The following is a 14,568-nucleotide window of genomic DNA, read 5'->3' as shown; positions in this document are numbered from 1 at the left end:
TATATTATATGCACCATTCAAGTATACTTATGCTACAGTGCTCACGGTGGGATCCTGTGGCCAGTCACACACAAGAGGACACAGGCTGTTTCAGCTGTGATCTGGGTTCTGCGGGGACGGTTACCCAAGCCACGGCAGCAGTGCTACTACTAGGAAGCACAATATTAAAAGCTCGCCTGACTGGAAACCAGAAGGGATTCATACCACACCTAAAAACTTAGCAGACTAAAGAATGGCTGACTGCCTATGTCAACAAAACAAGCTTATAAAAAGTCAACCTGGATGTACTTTCTCCAGGGCGTGCTTATCTGGGCCTTTCTGTGTAACTCGGTATGACCACTTGTCCGCTTCCCTCTCACCGCAGGTTCAGCTTGAGAACATTCTAGTCTCATCTGATGCCGCATGCTATAGATGCTCAAATAAACCAGCATGCCAATGCCCCTAAGCCCAAACCAGACACCCCCCCTCAGGAGACAGCCCCCAGAGTTTGGAGAAATCTCGGAGGCAATGCTGGAGCTGGGCCATAACCTTTCTCCAGTGTCCATGGCTCCTGGGAGGGACAGCACTATCAGCAATGTACCTCCTCATTCTCATCCCCCCCAACCCCTCCTGCAGCTCACCCCTCCCACCTGACCAAGGTCACCCCTCAGTCTCTGTCAGTCTCTCGGGTAATAACAAATATCTGTACTAGGTACTTGGGTGGTAAGAGCAATGGACAGGAGTAAGAGAAATCTCTGAATCAGGGAGGGAGCTTCCATTTCAGCCTGGGGAAACACACCACACAAGAACACTAAGTGTGCGTGTATGAGAGACAGAGACAGACAGAGAGAATGGATGGGAACAACAGAGGCTATGGCAAAAGAAGGAAGGAGAAGAGACTGGAGTGGGGGTCACCCTCTCATTTTAAGTGTTCTAAGTAGGGTAAAGCTGTCTGTGTATCTCCTGGAGAGAGACCATTCGTCGGGCAGCAGTGTGCCCAAGCATGGAGAGTAAGCTGGGAAGTAGCACACCCAAGGGTGACCTATAATGATCTGAATGAAAATGGCCCCCATAGACCCATAGGGAGTGGCACTATTAAGAGGTGTGGCCTTGTTGGAGTAGGTGTGGCTTGTTGGAAGAAGTGTGTCACTGGAGGGCTCCGAAGTTTCAGAAGCTCAAGCCAGACCTAATGGTTCCCTCTCTTCCTGCTGCCTGCTGATCCAGATGTAGAACTCTTGGCTCCTCCAGCACCATGTCCGCCTGAGTGCTGGCATGCTTTCCACCATGACGACAAAGGAGAAACCGCTGAACTGTAAGCCAGCCCCAGTTAAATGTTTACCTTTTTAGGAGTTGCTGTGGTCATGGTATCTCTTTCACAGCAATAAAACCCTAACTAAGTCACTAGCCCGAGCTGGGTTGGGTTGCTGGCTCAGGCCCAAGTGCGCTACCAAAGTCTTTTCCATTCTAGTCTTTCCTCCATTTCCTTCTCTGCTTTCTCCGCTAGAATGCTCACCTGGGCTGGCTTCCACTTGCTGAGACTGACCAGGGAGAATGAGACCTGGCATGTTAAGTGGCTCCCGGGGTGGGATAGCCTGCCTGCTGCGAGGTCTCAGAAGCTCACTCACCCTGTTACTCCAGGCCACTCACCCTGGTCCCAGTGTTACTCAAGCAGGCCCAGCTCTGCAAGCTGCAGGCCCTTTGCCCTTTCTGGTCCCTCCATCTAGAACATTCTCTCCTCAGGTCCTCACAGGACTGGCTCCTCCACTACATGTACACGTCTGCTGGTGTGCTACCCTGAGACCTGGCCCAGGAAAGGAACAGGAATCTAAAATTTGCCGTGTGAATGCTTGAAAGAGTTGCTTTTCTTGGATGTGGAAAAGCATGTTCATCTTTACGAATGCAAAAAGGGCATTTAAAAACAAGGCACTCACATGGCTAATACTGTTTGGTCAAAAGTGAGACCCCAGCCCTCTAACACCCCTATTTCCAAAGAGTCTGGAATGTAAGATTGTGTTGGAAGTGTCACCCCAGCCCCTGCCCTGGGAATTGTCAAGCACTTGAACTCCAATTCCCAGCCTGCCAAGCGCTGACCCCTCCCCAGGGAGGGTCAGGACCACTCCCACAGGGTATTTAGGCTCCTGCTGGAAGAAGGAACATGTGGTTTTTGGGTTTTGCATGTGTTCTCCTCAGTCTTCCCCCCTGCCATGCTCCTGGCCACCCGAGAGCGCGGCATTCATTAACCGTGGGCATTTTTGATTCGGTCTAATCTGGCCTGATTAGAGTTCTTTGCGCCTAGGCTCGGTTAGGAAATATTCCTAACAAATACTTTTAATGCTGACTAATACAATGCTAGCAGAGTTCAAACAGACCTCTCATAACATAGCACACGGCACTCACGGAGAGGCAGCTTCCACTACAAAGACTATGGGGCACAGCACTATGCACAGGCACTCTGAGGCAACAGACTTAGATGGGCACGTCTAGCTCCCACCACTGGACCAGACATCCCCTACGATGGACCAGAGTAATGGGTACCTTCCAGGCCTCACTGCCAAGTAGGAAACCACAAATGACTAATTTATGAACCAAAACAGGAGCCGAGAAGGCAGCAGGCACCGCTGGGGGCCCAGAGCAGGTCCACACCCTGAGTGCCTGCTCACTCCTCAAGTATGTGTTTGCAGTGATAAGCCAACTCTTACTGTGTTTAAAGATGGGATTAGTTAAACTATGTTAAGTACAGTAGCGACTCCTTTATCTGGGGGGGGGGGGTGATGGAAGCCACAGATAGCCCGAACCCCTGCCTCTGTGGTGCTCTTTCCTGTGCAAACAATACCTGCGATAAGGCTTCATTTCTAAGCCAGGTATGGTGAGAGATTACAGGACCAACGAGAAGACAGCAGGCTCCACAACACCCTGCAACCCTGTGAATGGAGTTTTCCATTTGATGTGGCCAATACCAGAAGCAACTGAAATGGAGGAAAAGTCGGATGGAGGAAGAGAGCTGCTCAGGCTAAACATCTGCACTGTGCCCTCTCCCACAAAGGACTTAGGCCAGCTCCTGCAAACACCAACACTGAAGTAAGGAATGAGGTTGATGGGGGGCAGTTTGTGGGGACTGAACCGGCTCTGGAATTGACAGCTCCGGCGGGAAAGAGCCAAGGCCTAGGTGGCCTCAAGGCTGCTGTAGGCAACGCTATGCCACTGCAGATGAAGCTTCTGTGTGGACGAGACCATACACTCACTCCCTCCCTCCTTCTTTTGACACGTAGGATGGATATAAGGAGGGCAAGAGTGTCCCCTGTTCCTGGATGGAGTATAGTGAGTGCCGCTCTGAGAGGGGAAGTCATCTGCCCAGCATCAAACAGGCTGCCACAGGATACAATGGCCAGGGCTCAAATCTATCGTGAGGAGAGGATGGTGACAGGAACATAAGACTGGCACAGTGTGGGCTGGCAAACAGAAGTACCGTATATACCATAGTAATGACACAGCTTAAGTTTCAAGAAGCTTAGCATTTTAAAAGTGCTACCGGACAGTAAAGAATTAGAGGTATGCAATAAAGACAAACCCAGATGAGTCACAGTGTTGGATAAATGTATGTAGACTTGGAAGAGAGAAGAAAAAGAGTATAGAGAGTCATAAAATAAAGTAAACACTTTAAAAAAAGGTAGTCCTATTAGATTTTCTAGATGTATAGAGATATATTTCAATTAGATATTCTTCAAATCTTTCAGAGACCTTCAGAATATGGCATCTGCTCCTGGCAGCACAAGCTACTTCAAAAGGAAGATGGGCATTGAAGAGGCTCCTTATGGAGTTTGTTAGCCATTTGGGCAAGAATCTTCTCTTGCCTGGACTACTTGATAAACTGAACATGCAGGACCTACAGAAAAATGACTGCTGAACTTGCCTAAAGGTGAGATGGCCCTTAGGGGTTCCTGCTTCATTAAAGAGTCTGCTAGACATTCTGCAGGGCACAGATGTAGGTGGAACTGTCTTTGAAATTTCCTGCTTCATGGAAAAGTCTGCTGGATACTATGGGCCTGTAGGCCAAAGACAGATGCCCCATGATACAGAAGAAATTTGGGTGACTGTCCAGGTGGCAAGATGTCTCTGTCAATTCTAGAATTTTGGAAGTTGCTTGCAACGCACTTCCTGTTTACTTAGGTAATATTATATCCTTCTGGAGTCTTTGATGGAGTTGAAGAATTTATAGCTATAGTTTTCCTTAATTATGATAAAAGATAAAGTAAATATAAATATTGTAGCTATAATTCTTGCTTGATACCTGTTTTGTTATATGTAATTTTACCATGTTAAAGTTAAAACCTTTCTTTTTTCTTTAAACAGAAAAGGAGAGGTGATGTGGGATTCTCCTCTGTATGCTGTGATTACCATTAATAAATAAAGTGTTTGGGACCTGTAAAAGGGCAGAACTTAGCTAGGCGGGAAAAACCGAACTGAATGCTGGGAGAAGGAAGAGCAGAGTCAGGAGAAAGTCATGGAGCCCCACAGGAGACAGGAGTGCTGAAACTTTGCTGGTAGGCCATGACCTCATAGTGATGCAAAGATTAATAAAGATAGGTTAAATTAATATGTAAGAGTTAGCCAATAAGAAGCTAGAGCTAATGGGTCAAGCAGTGATTTAATTAATGCAGTTTCTGTGTGATTATTTCAGGGCTAAGCAGTTGGAAACAAACAAGCGGCTCTCTCCTCCTACACTGTGTCTTGTGACTCCCCACAGAGATTATGGATTTATTCTATAGCTACCAAGTCCAAAAGTTGTCATCTGACAGGCTACGGGTTAGGTTCAGTGATTTGGGAGCAGTGAGGCCTGGGGATGACAGAGCCAAACTCCCTTAGGAAGACAAGCTACATGGTGCCCAGCTGGCCCTGACAATAGGCCCTTCTTTGGGAACAGCCATAGTAACCCCATAGTGACTTTCTAGCAAGATTAAATTGGTCTGAGTTGAAGCATATGACAGTCCACAAAGCCCTGAGGCTATGTGGAACTCACCTAGCACAGAGGCCGAGCGGCCCACCTGTCCCCAGGCAGACAGCCAGAGCTGTACCAGCTGTAAACACAACACCCTCTGTACTCCATGAGAAAAAGTCAGTCTTCTGAGCAGCCTTCCCTGCCCTGCAATCCGCAGGGTTAAAGTGCAGTGTAACAAGCAGTTTCCATCATTGCCCAGCCCTAAGCCAGCTGGGGTGGCTTTTAAACCAGACTCTTTTAAACAGACCTTGCCTGTTCTGACACCCCTCCTGTACGCCCCCAGCCCTCTGCAGTGAGAGTTGGGCATTGTCGGTTCTCCAAATAGTCACAGAGTCACCCCAGTGTTTCACACATGGGATGGGGGGCTGCTTCCTGGAAGACGGATGTCTTAGTAAGGGTTTCTATTGCAATGAAGAGACACCATGACCATGGTAACTCTTATAAAGGAAATATTTAATTGAGGTGGCGGCTTACAGTTTCAGAGGTTTAGCTCATTATCATCATGGTGGGACATGACAGCATGCAGGCAGACATGTGCTGGAGCTAAGAATCCTACATCTTGGTCGCTACGCAACAGAAAGCAAACTGAGGTAATGGGTGGTGTCTTGAGCATATATGAGACCTCAAAGCCCACCCCCATAGTGACACACTTCCTCCAACAAGTCCACACCTACTTTAACAAGGCCACACCTCCTAATAGTGCCACTCCCTTATGGGGGGCATTTTCTTTCAAACCACCACAAGGGAACCTCTAACAAGGTCTTGAAGACACTGTGCAAGTGGGATGAACATGAAGGGATAACTCCAGTGGGAAGCGACAGCGGGCACAAGCTATAACGGTGTGTTACAGGAAGTAGGGTGCTGGGGAGCAGGGAGTCTTAGTGCAAAGTCTGAACACCAGGCTGGAGAGTGAGGGCTCAGGCTGGAGGGGGAGAGCCAGTGTCCCCACGGTCCCCTAACAGGAAACCCTATAGACAAACCTTGTTTACTCTATGTAGCCAAGAAGACAGAGGTACCCAGGCTGGCAACACTGCAGTCTCTGGCATGAGAGAAAAATGAACAAAACCCCAGGCACGGTCTTTCTACCTAAAATGCTTCACTTATTAATCCCCAAACGTCAGCCCATGAAGAGACTTGGGACAGCAAGAGTTATCTGAAACCCCAGATTTGTGTCTTCAAAGAACAGCCCTGGCTGCAGACAGGCTCCACCGGGCTGGTCCTGCCTAGGCAGGCTGGCACCCCGGGACAGTTCCATCAAAATAATGTCGCCCCCACTGGGCACTTCCCTACATCTCCTGGTCCCATTCAGTAAGGATAGATGCTGCGTACCCCAGACACACTGGCTACGGCCAAACCATCGTTTATGCTAACTGTGCTTCTAATTTCCATACACGCAATTTCCATTCTCTCTTCAATTACTTTTCATCCTGAGGGCTTTCAACTAAGACAGCGCTGTCGCTAATGCTGTGAAAAATTAAATGGCTGAAATACCATCCTATACTCATTGTCTTCACAGCTGCGATGTGAACACTCCCTCCTCCTCCTGCGAAGCGTCCAGCTCCTCACCCCAACCCTGCCTGCTGAGCTTCACCATTTCCACCTCAGAGGGGGAGGCTAAGCTCCCAGAGACTAGCGAACTTCCTGCTGCCTCCACGGAACAGCTCTAGGGTGGGTGACAGAATGAGGGAGTGGGTCTCAGACTGAACTCAGGCCTCAGTGTATATTCTGAGTTGCCTGAGATGCCTTCTCTGCTCTGGGTCTGTCTCAATTCAGACATTCCCTCCTGCAGGAAGCTGCAAGGCTGAGAAGAGTCAGGAAGCCAAATGAAATGGAAAAGACATACAAAACTGAAGACTCAGCAGATTTGAAACTTACAAGACTCAAGGCCCTGTCCCGAGGTTTTAAGGGCGGTGAATACCCACTAAGGGGGAGAAGGGGTGATGGAACTGTCTGCACGCCATACAGGAGGCCACAGGAAAGAACCTTTCGAAGTCATCACCCACGCTGGGTGGGATTTTCAGTGAGGCAGCTGCCTTTGACTCACCCATGATCCTCTAGGGAACCCCAGTAAAATCACTGGCTCACCAAGCTGGATTTGGGCAGAGTCATTTTTTTTTTGTTTGTTTTCTCTCTGTCATCGGTGCCCTATCTGGGTGGAAGAGATGTATGTTTGTATCTTCCAAAGGAGTCAGACAGCAGCATGCCATGCAAGACAGCGAATATGTTGAACGGTTCACAGTCACCAAACCATAGTTAACTCCTCCTTCCCATAATGCTCTGCTTGTACAGAACCCAGCAGAGGGCATGAAAATGACCCTTATAAAAAGTGCAATTTACCTGCTAGCCACTAGAGTGCAGTCAATTTCTGGTCGCTTGGTTTTGGGAATGGCATACAGTGGGTACCTGTCCCCGTGGCGAATGAACACATGAACCGAGACCAGCTTATAATGATGCGGGGCGTGACCTGTGAGAGACACATCTTCCAGTCACCACACAACTAACAACAGTGTTTTAGCAAGGGTGGCGCATGCCCGGGCTGGGGGACTGAGGAGCTAGTAACCAGGGCAACCCAGAAATAGCAGAGCCTGAACTGGAGGAAGGGCCACTGTGCTGGGTGGGAGGGTGATGCTAAAAAACCCTAAAGGTGGGACAAAGGGACACGAGAGGGTTTGGCATGTCCCAGGACGCCCAAGGTAACTGAGATGACCAAAGGTCGGTGAGATGTACACATGACGACCAATGTCTCATAGGCAGAGACTGGGGGAGGCCCACAAAAATCCTAGCAACAGACTTCTGCTTTAAATCCTCCAGGGAACACAGCAGGCCATCAATACATGCATCCCCCAGCACCCGTCGATACACTGGGGAAAGCGAAACTTGATGGGGACACTATTTCATACTCCTTTACAGCAAGACTCTAGGTCCTGTGGACATGCTAAGCATACTATAGATTTACGCGGAGAAGCAGAGTAGCCAAGGGGACGGCCACCTTCAACGCCCTGTCTGCCTTGCCCACACCTCACCAGGGACCAGCGACCTTCCCTATACTCAGTAGAGTATGCTAAAACCCAGGAGCCCGTCTTTGGGCACGGGGTAGTGGCTCTGAAGAATGAGCCCAAGCTGGCCAGCTTCTTATGCCAGCAGGATGCTGCTTAGAGAACTTGGTCCCCAGGGCGTCTACTTGCGTCCTGAGCTCCAGGTCACCGGGACAGGTCATACACCGGGTCTACCTTCCATGCTGTGCTCGGCTACACTCGGAATGTTGCAGTAGAGAAGCGCTTCATACACCGGGTCTACCGTGGGCGGCTCCGTCACCGGGTCTGGCATGATCCTCTTCCGGCTCTTGCTGCCCCCGCCATCCTTGGTTGTGGACACTGGGATGAGGTGGACTGCAAAGAGAGCAGAACAGATGAAGAGGCTGCTGGATCCGCTGCTGCGGCCCAAGGAGGCCTGAAAGTCACGGTAAGGAGTCCCTTCTTCAGTCAGGACGGACTGTAGTGGAACAAGAAGCCAGTCTCCAGAAGTGCACCTGGGACTTCCTGAGTAGCGGACACCCCTCCCCTGCGCCCCATCAGCATAGGCAAGAATTTATTCCACACTCTTAAGTTCCCGGACTCAATCCCTCTTCTCAGTAAGCTTTTAGCTCCTGTAACTGTATCAAGGGGGGAAATCACTGTCCACTGGCGCCTGCTAAGTGCTAAGTGGGTGGGTGGGTGTCACACCTGGATGAATAGCATCCGACCACACTCTGCAGTCCCTAGGGCTCTATCTCGGCAATCTGCTCACTAGTCCTCAGGAGATTACTTCACAGAACAGAGTCTGACTGGGGCACACATGTGCAGTGAATGGACTCGGTCCCATTTGTCTGCCTAGGCCGGCTCTCCCCACCATGTGTGCCTCATGCAATATGCAATGGTTTGTCTATCTGGTATCCATCTTTCTATCAGCGAGCGTGAGGCCCCATGGGAGGTTGGCTGAGCTGACAGCACTCCTGGAAGGTGGTGACAGGGCAACCATAATCCTTTCCTGTGGGCTAGGAGAGGCTCGCCCCGCTCTTCAAGGGGCAGGTTGGGGCTACCCAGCCATCTGTCTTTCCACAGATAGCCTGTCTCAGCAGTTCCCAGTCCTTGCATGGTAGAGCACTGGTTTTGCAGTTTCCCGGTTTCTAGAGATCTCCACACAGTGGCAGTCATAGTTCAGCATCTGTTAGTGGAGGACACACTTGTAAACAGCTAACCTCGAAGAGGCTTACCAGCCGCCACAGTAATAATAAAAACTTATACTCGTTTACTTTTATATACACGCATGTACCCACACGATAGCTGAAACAGAGACTAATCACCGGTCTCCATCGGCTTACATTTTATAATTTCTTCTATATAAATATCTATAAGTTCCCCTGGCCAAACATGTTACAGACCAAGATGAAAGAGAATGAGTCCATGAAGAGAAAACCAATCGCAACATACATAACAGACAAGTGACTGATACCCCGAGTAGAGAGGAACGCCACTGCTAAAGAGCCAGGGAAGGAGACAGAGCCCATCCCAACAGCCAACTTCAGAAGTCCCCGGAATCCTAACAGTTCCAACACTGAAAGTCCCAAGTCCAAGTATCACCTGGAACTGAGGGCAATCTCTTAGCTGTGAGCTCCTATAAAATAAAAAGTAAGTTACACATTACAATATACAACGGCACGGCACAGCCACGGTCCACTGGCGGCTAGGGAAGGAGCCTGGCTCCACAGGACCACAGCTGCAGCAGGTTCTGAGTACAAGCCTAAGGCAACATTTTCCTAGGCAGCTGCTCTGAGAAGCAGGGAACCCCCTCAGGCTCTCCTCAGTGGGATCTCTCCTTTCAAGACGGAGCCTGCAACGGAGAAGGATTTGCCCTCAGGACACCTTCCCTGCTGCCCCAGGGCACAGCAAGAGATTACTCTTCGTGGGTGATAATCCCCTTAGCGATTATAGCTGCTTCTCACCACCTGCCTTGTCTACAGCCTTAAACTCCCTCCCTCCCCTGCCCAATGGCACGTTGTTTTCCATCTTTTCTCCTCACTTGCCGCTCCCCTCACCACCGAGCTGGATAAAAGCAATGTGCGGTAACCATGACCCAGCCGGACTGCTGCTTCATCTCAAAACTTCCTCTGCCAAACAAGTCACTTTTAAAGTCAACTCTACCAGAGTTCTCAGGACAGGAGCAGACTGCAGCCAGATTCTCTGACAGAACAGAACATGAATGGCCCCAGTGGTGGCTTGAATAAAAATGGCCCCACAGGCTCTTGGGGACTGGCACTATTGGGAAGTGTGGCCTTGTGGGAGGAAGGGTGTCACAGGGGGAGAGCTTTGGGGTCGCAGAAGCTTAAGCCTGGGCTAGTGATCCACTGACACTTGCTGCTGTCTGAGAATCCCCTCCGCCTGCACCACGTCTGCCTGCATGCCACCATGCTTCCTGCCATAACCATAATGGACTAAACCTTGGAAACTGTGAGCCAGTTCCAATTAGATGCTTTCTTTGTAAGAGTTGCCGAGGTCGTGGTGTCTCTGCACAGCAACAGAAACCCTAACTAAGACAGTCATCCCCCCCCCCAGCACCACCCCAATCCCAGGAAAAGACAGTCCCTAACTCGGTTTCTCATAGAATCTTTGTTCCCCTCTGAATCCACATGAATTGGCCACCACTCTCAACATCCTGTCTGAAGCTCTCTCCAGAATAGCGCATTAAGAACTCTTATAGTAGTCAAGGTCTTTTCTAACCCAAACTCTTCCACAAAGCAGTTCTATGGCTACAGGATCGGATTTATTCCAGCAATACCCCACTTCCCAGTACCAACTTTCTGTATTAGTCACATATCTCACGGCTATGACCTAATACCTCAAAGAAGCAATTTATGGAAGGAATAATTTCTTTGGGCTTACAGAGGAGATACATCCCACCATAGCAGAAAAGGCGCTGTGGCAAGAGCAGCAGGCCGGCAGGTCCACAGTCAGGAAACAGAGAACAACAAAGACTTGTACCCATCACCCTCTTTCCTTTTTATTCAGCCAGGATCCCCGGTCCCAGAATTAGGTACCACCTACTCAACCTACTCTAGAGAGTAGCCCATCACAGACATCCCTGAGGATTTGATCTTATTTCAAATCCTATCATGTTGACAAGATTAACCACCACACGGAGTATTCAGGCATTTGTTCCCGATGTGAGATCCCAGCAACGAATCAGGAGATGCACCATGACGCCATGGTGCGTTCATCTGGGGGATGGAAGGAACACATGTGAGCAAGTACTTCGTTTTCCTATAAATATCTGTATCAATTTAACATAGATACATTTATAGCAGTCTCACATTCATGCATTCTATATGCATAAAATACGTATTTATTACTAATTCTTAATATACATAAACATATTTACGGACTTTACTAAAAACTTGTAGAGTCGGCCATTCCCCAGTTCAGAATTTAGCTGTAGCTAGAACCTTTGACTTCCCATGGCTGGAGAAGTTAGAGAGGCCAAGGCACAGCTCGGTGGCCTGGAGCTAATTTACTGTGGCTCCGGAAACTGGTAACAAAGCAGATGTCCAACAGTGGCATCTTAAGGGCTGGCCCTTCTGACTGGGTAGTACCTTCAGTTCTTCGCTTTATATGGCATCTATCGAATTCCAGCTCCATGGCTACCTTGTAGCTCACCTGCTTTGAGCCTGGGCCAAGGCATGGTCCAGCTAAGTAGACACATGAGGGACATGGAGACAGTGTGTGTGGAATCATAGCTCTGTGGAGGTCAACTGGGGACCCTGGTGGTTGGATCCAAGTGACCCACGCATGACTCAAAGAAGCAGCGGTTTGAAAACCACACGATTAGGTCATGATCTAGAAAGATCTTTGCTGCTTCCTCTGGCACTGGGCGCCTTCGTCTTGCCCATTATTCCCCTTGCTGAGCTGGCCCTATGCTGTTTGCGACTCTGAATCATCCACAAGGAGCTCTCTGCAGACTCCTCCAGACACCCGGTACGCACAGCTCTTATGCATGGGGTACATGTGTGTGACATCCCCTCAACTTTATCTTCACCCCGTCGGCATGTGTGCTGCTCAGAGCCCACCCCCCAGGATGTCTCATTCACAGTCCTGTTTGCTTATAGTTCTGCCCACCCCAATTCCTGTTGCTTGAATCTGCAGGAGCTGCCTCCTCCAGGAAGTCCACTCTGAGTTTATAAGGGGTTTCCACATCCCTCTCCCATAAGAAGTGTATCTAGCTTCTGCTGTTAGGGCTGTTTATACTAGGGGTGCCCCAGTTTGCTATTCCACCACCCCAAACGTCTCTTCCATGTTTATGCACCCTAACGGGGCTGGCAAAGGACAGCCCTTTCAGAAATGCTTGCTGAGCTAAAGGTCTTCTCTGAGTCACACCCTCCATCTTGATTTGCTTGTCAGTGAGTCTTCTGGAGCAGCCTAGAGAGGGAAGGGCTGGAGACCGGCTTTCCTGGTTCTGAGAGGCTGCTGTGTAGCCGGCTGCTGTGGTCAGCAACCTGGCTCAGGACTTGCCTCAGACCTCTGAGATACCTGGTCCAATTGACCCATAAGGGGCGACACAGGGACCCTCTTTGATGAATGGGAAGGAGACCTGGAGGGACAGGTCCTTTTGAGGCTGGACGATGCTGCCATCCTTGCATTGTGCCACTTGCCACATGAGCTCTTGGGGGCCAGCTCTTCTGTCCTGGGCACAGTGAGTAGAGGGGTGGGCTCAGAGGCTGGGTACACGGAAGCTGTCTGGAGCCTGGGATCCGAGACAGCACTTATCCCATCAGCCCTTGCCCATGTCTCGCCACCCGCTCCCCAGGACAATTAGAAAGATTTCTGTCCCAAAGTCAGGCGGTGATGTGCACACCTTTAATCTCAGCACTCAGGAGACAGAGGCAGGCAGATCTCTGTTAGTTCGAGGCCATTCTGGTCTACAGGACAGCCAGGACGGTTACACAGAAAAACCCTGTCTCAAAAAACAAAACAAAACAAAAACCCCACTGCTGTCCCAAAGCAGATGATGAAAAGGAGAGAGGTGCCGTGGGGGGGCATCAGGACTGAGAGTGGACAGACAGACAGACAGACAGACAGAGAAGGACCAGGAACTCTGCTGTGTGGGTGGAAACATCCTTGAGGCTCAGCATGCACCCTGGGGCTACAGTGCCACTGTGAGGAACACACGTGACTGCCCATGGCGTGCACATTCCCTGCGGTGTGGTCAATTAGCCATCTTGTCTCCTCCATCACTATTCATCCTGTCCACACCCCACACTGCTTGAATAAAGATGCTGACAGGCTCTCAAAGAAATGACAGAGAACATTCCTTTCAGGCTTCTGCCCAAGTCCCTGTGGTGGTCTGATTAGGAATGGCCCCCACAGGCTCATAGATTTGAATGCTTGGTCATTAGAAAGAGGCATTACTTGACAGGGCTTAGGAGGTGTGGCCTGGCTGGAGTAGGTGTGGCCTTCTTGGGAGAAGTGTGTTACTGGAGGTGGGCTTTGGTGTTTCAAATACTAAAGCCAGGACCAGGGTCTCTGTCTTCCTGCTGCCTGCCAATCCGGATTCCAGATGTCGAGTTCTCAGCTATCTCTCCAGCACCATGTCTACCTGCGTGCCACCATGCTTTGACCACACAAATAGTGAACTAAACCTCTGAAGCTGTTAAGCCAGCACCAATTAAATGCTTTTGAAGAGTTGCTGTGGTCATCGTCTCTTCATAGCAACAGAAACCCTAACTAAGGCAGTCCCCAACTCTCAGAAGCAAACAGCAAACTTCTTAGAAGCAGGATGACAAAATGAACCCCTTCCACATTCCCTCTCTCCACCCAGGCCTCCAGGCTCCACCAGAGGCTGGTGCTGTGACGAGGCTCAACCAGCCCTAATCCTGGGTACTGTACCATCAGCCAGGAAGTGCGCCATTGGTGGCGGTGGGGAGGGAGTCAGAGATTCCTGAAGGCCACAAGCCCAGCTCTAACTCCTCAGCCTGATGCCTATGTCTCTGTCTACCAGTCACTATCAAATAAGAAAAGGGGGTGAAAAGCACTTCTATCTTAAAGGAATGGGCGGGACTTCCCAGTCATGACACCTTCTGTGTTCCCGGTCACTGGTTTGGGAGTACAGGGAAGGCACAGTGGAGACGGCTAGGGAGGAGATGCTGAGCTGTGCCGTCAGTAGTCACCACCATCTTCGGACAAATACTAGCTAACCGGAACCTCGCCCAGCTGCCAGAGCTATGAACTTCTTTGAAGCAAAACCTGCATCCGATGATTACATTTTGACTTTTGTTGATGCTATTTCTGGACCCATAGGATGGAAGAAATGGCCCGGAGTCAGAGCTATTAGAACTTCCCAGACAGTCCCTTTGCCAACAGCTCCTGGCTGGCCCACAGTCATGAATGGCTCAATGGGTATGCTCCAGCCAAGTGTCTGGGGCCCGTCTACTATTGGGAATATCTCTCTGCCTTGCACAGACTCAAGTCAGGGTCCTTCCTCCAGGGTGCCACGCCAGTGTCTTATAATGTCCCCACATCAAGGCCTTGACCCCAAAAGGAGGATAAAAATCTGCTGGTCCCTAG

The 14,568-nt window shown here is 49.9% G+C and overlaps 1 protein-coding gene and 1 long non-coding RNA gene across 7 annotated transcripts in view; one reads left to right on the top strand and one right to left on the bottom strand.

Annotated features, from left to right (window-relative positions):
• The window catches only part of Pxylp1 (2-phosphoxylose phosphatase 1), a 64,450-nt gene that overhangs the window by 8,411 nt on the left and 41,471 nt on the right, over positions 1-14,568 (bottom strand). For all 3 annotated transcript variants that reach the window (XM_050157302.1, XM_050157304.1, XM_050157305.1), the window contains exons 3-4: positions 8,206-8,364; positions 7,313-7,439 (exon numbers count right to left, since the gene is read on the bottom strand). In XM_050157302.1, the coding sequence (XP_050013259.1) occupies positions 7,313-7,439; positions 8,206-8,364 (286 nt within the window). The remainder of the gene's footprint in view (positions 1-7,312; positions 7,440-8,205; positions 8,365-14,568) is intronic.
• LOC126510656 (uncharacterized) lies at positions 662-7,306 on the top strand. Of its 4 annotated transcripts, none has more exons than XR_007594454.1 (4): positions 662-1,291; positions 2,841-3,057; positions 3,714-3,895; positions 6,492-7,306. It is a non-coding gene; the product is annotated as an uncharacterized lncRNA (long non-coding RNA). The 4 variants fall into 4 exon arrangements; XR_007594455.1 differs by having other exon boundaries at positions 2,837-3,057; XR_007594456.1 differs by having other exon boundaries at positions 1,720-3,057.

Source organism: Alexandromys fortis, unplaced genomic scaffold, assembly GCF_014885135.2.
Source record: "Alexandromys fortis isolate MF-2015 unplaced genomic scaffold, M_Fortis_MF-2015_v1.1 scaffold_85, whole genome shotgun sequence".
In the NCBI taxonomy this organism is placed as follows: domain Eukaryota; kingdom Metazoa; phylum Chordata; class Mammalia; order Rodentia; family Cricetidae; genus Alexandromys; species Alexandromys fortis.
Note: the sequence above shows the minus strand (reverse complement) of the source record. Positions and strands in the feature narration are given on the sequence as shown.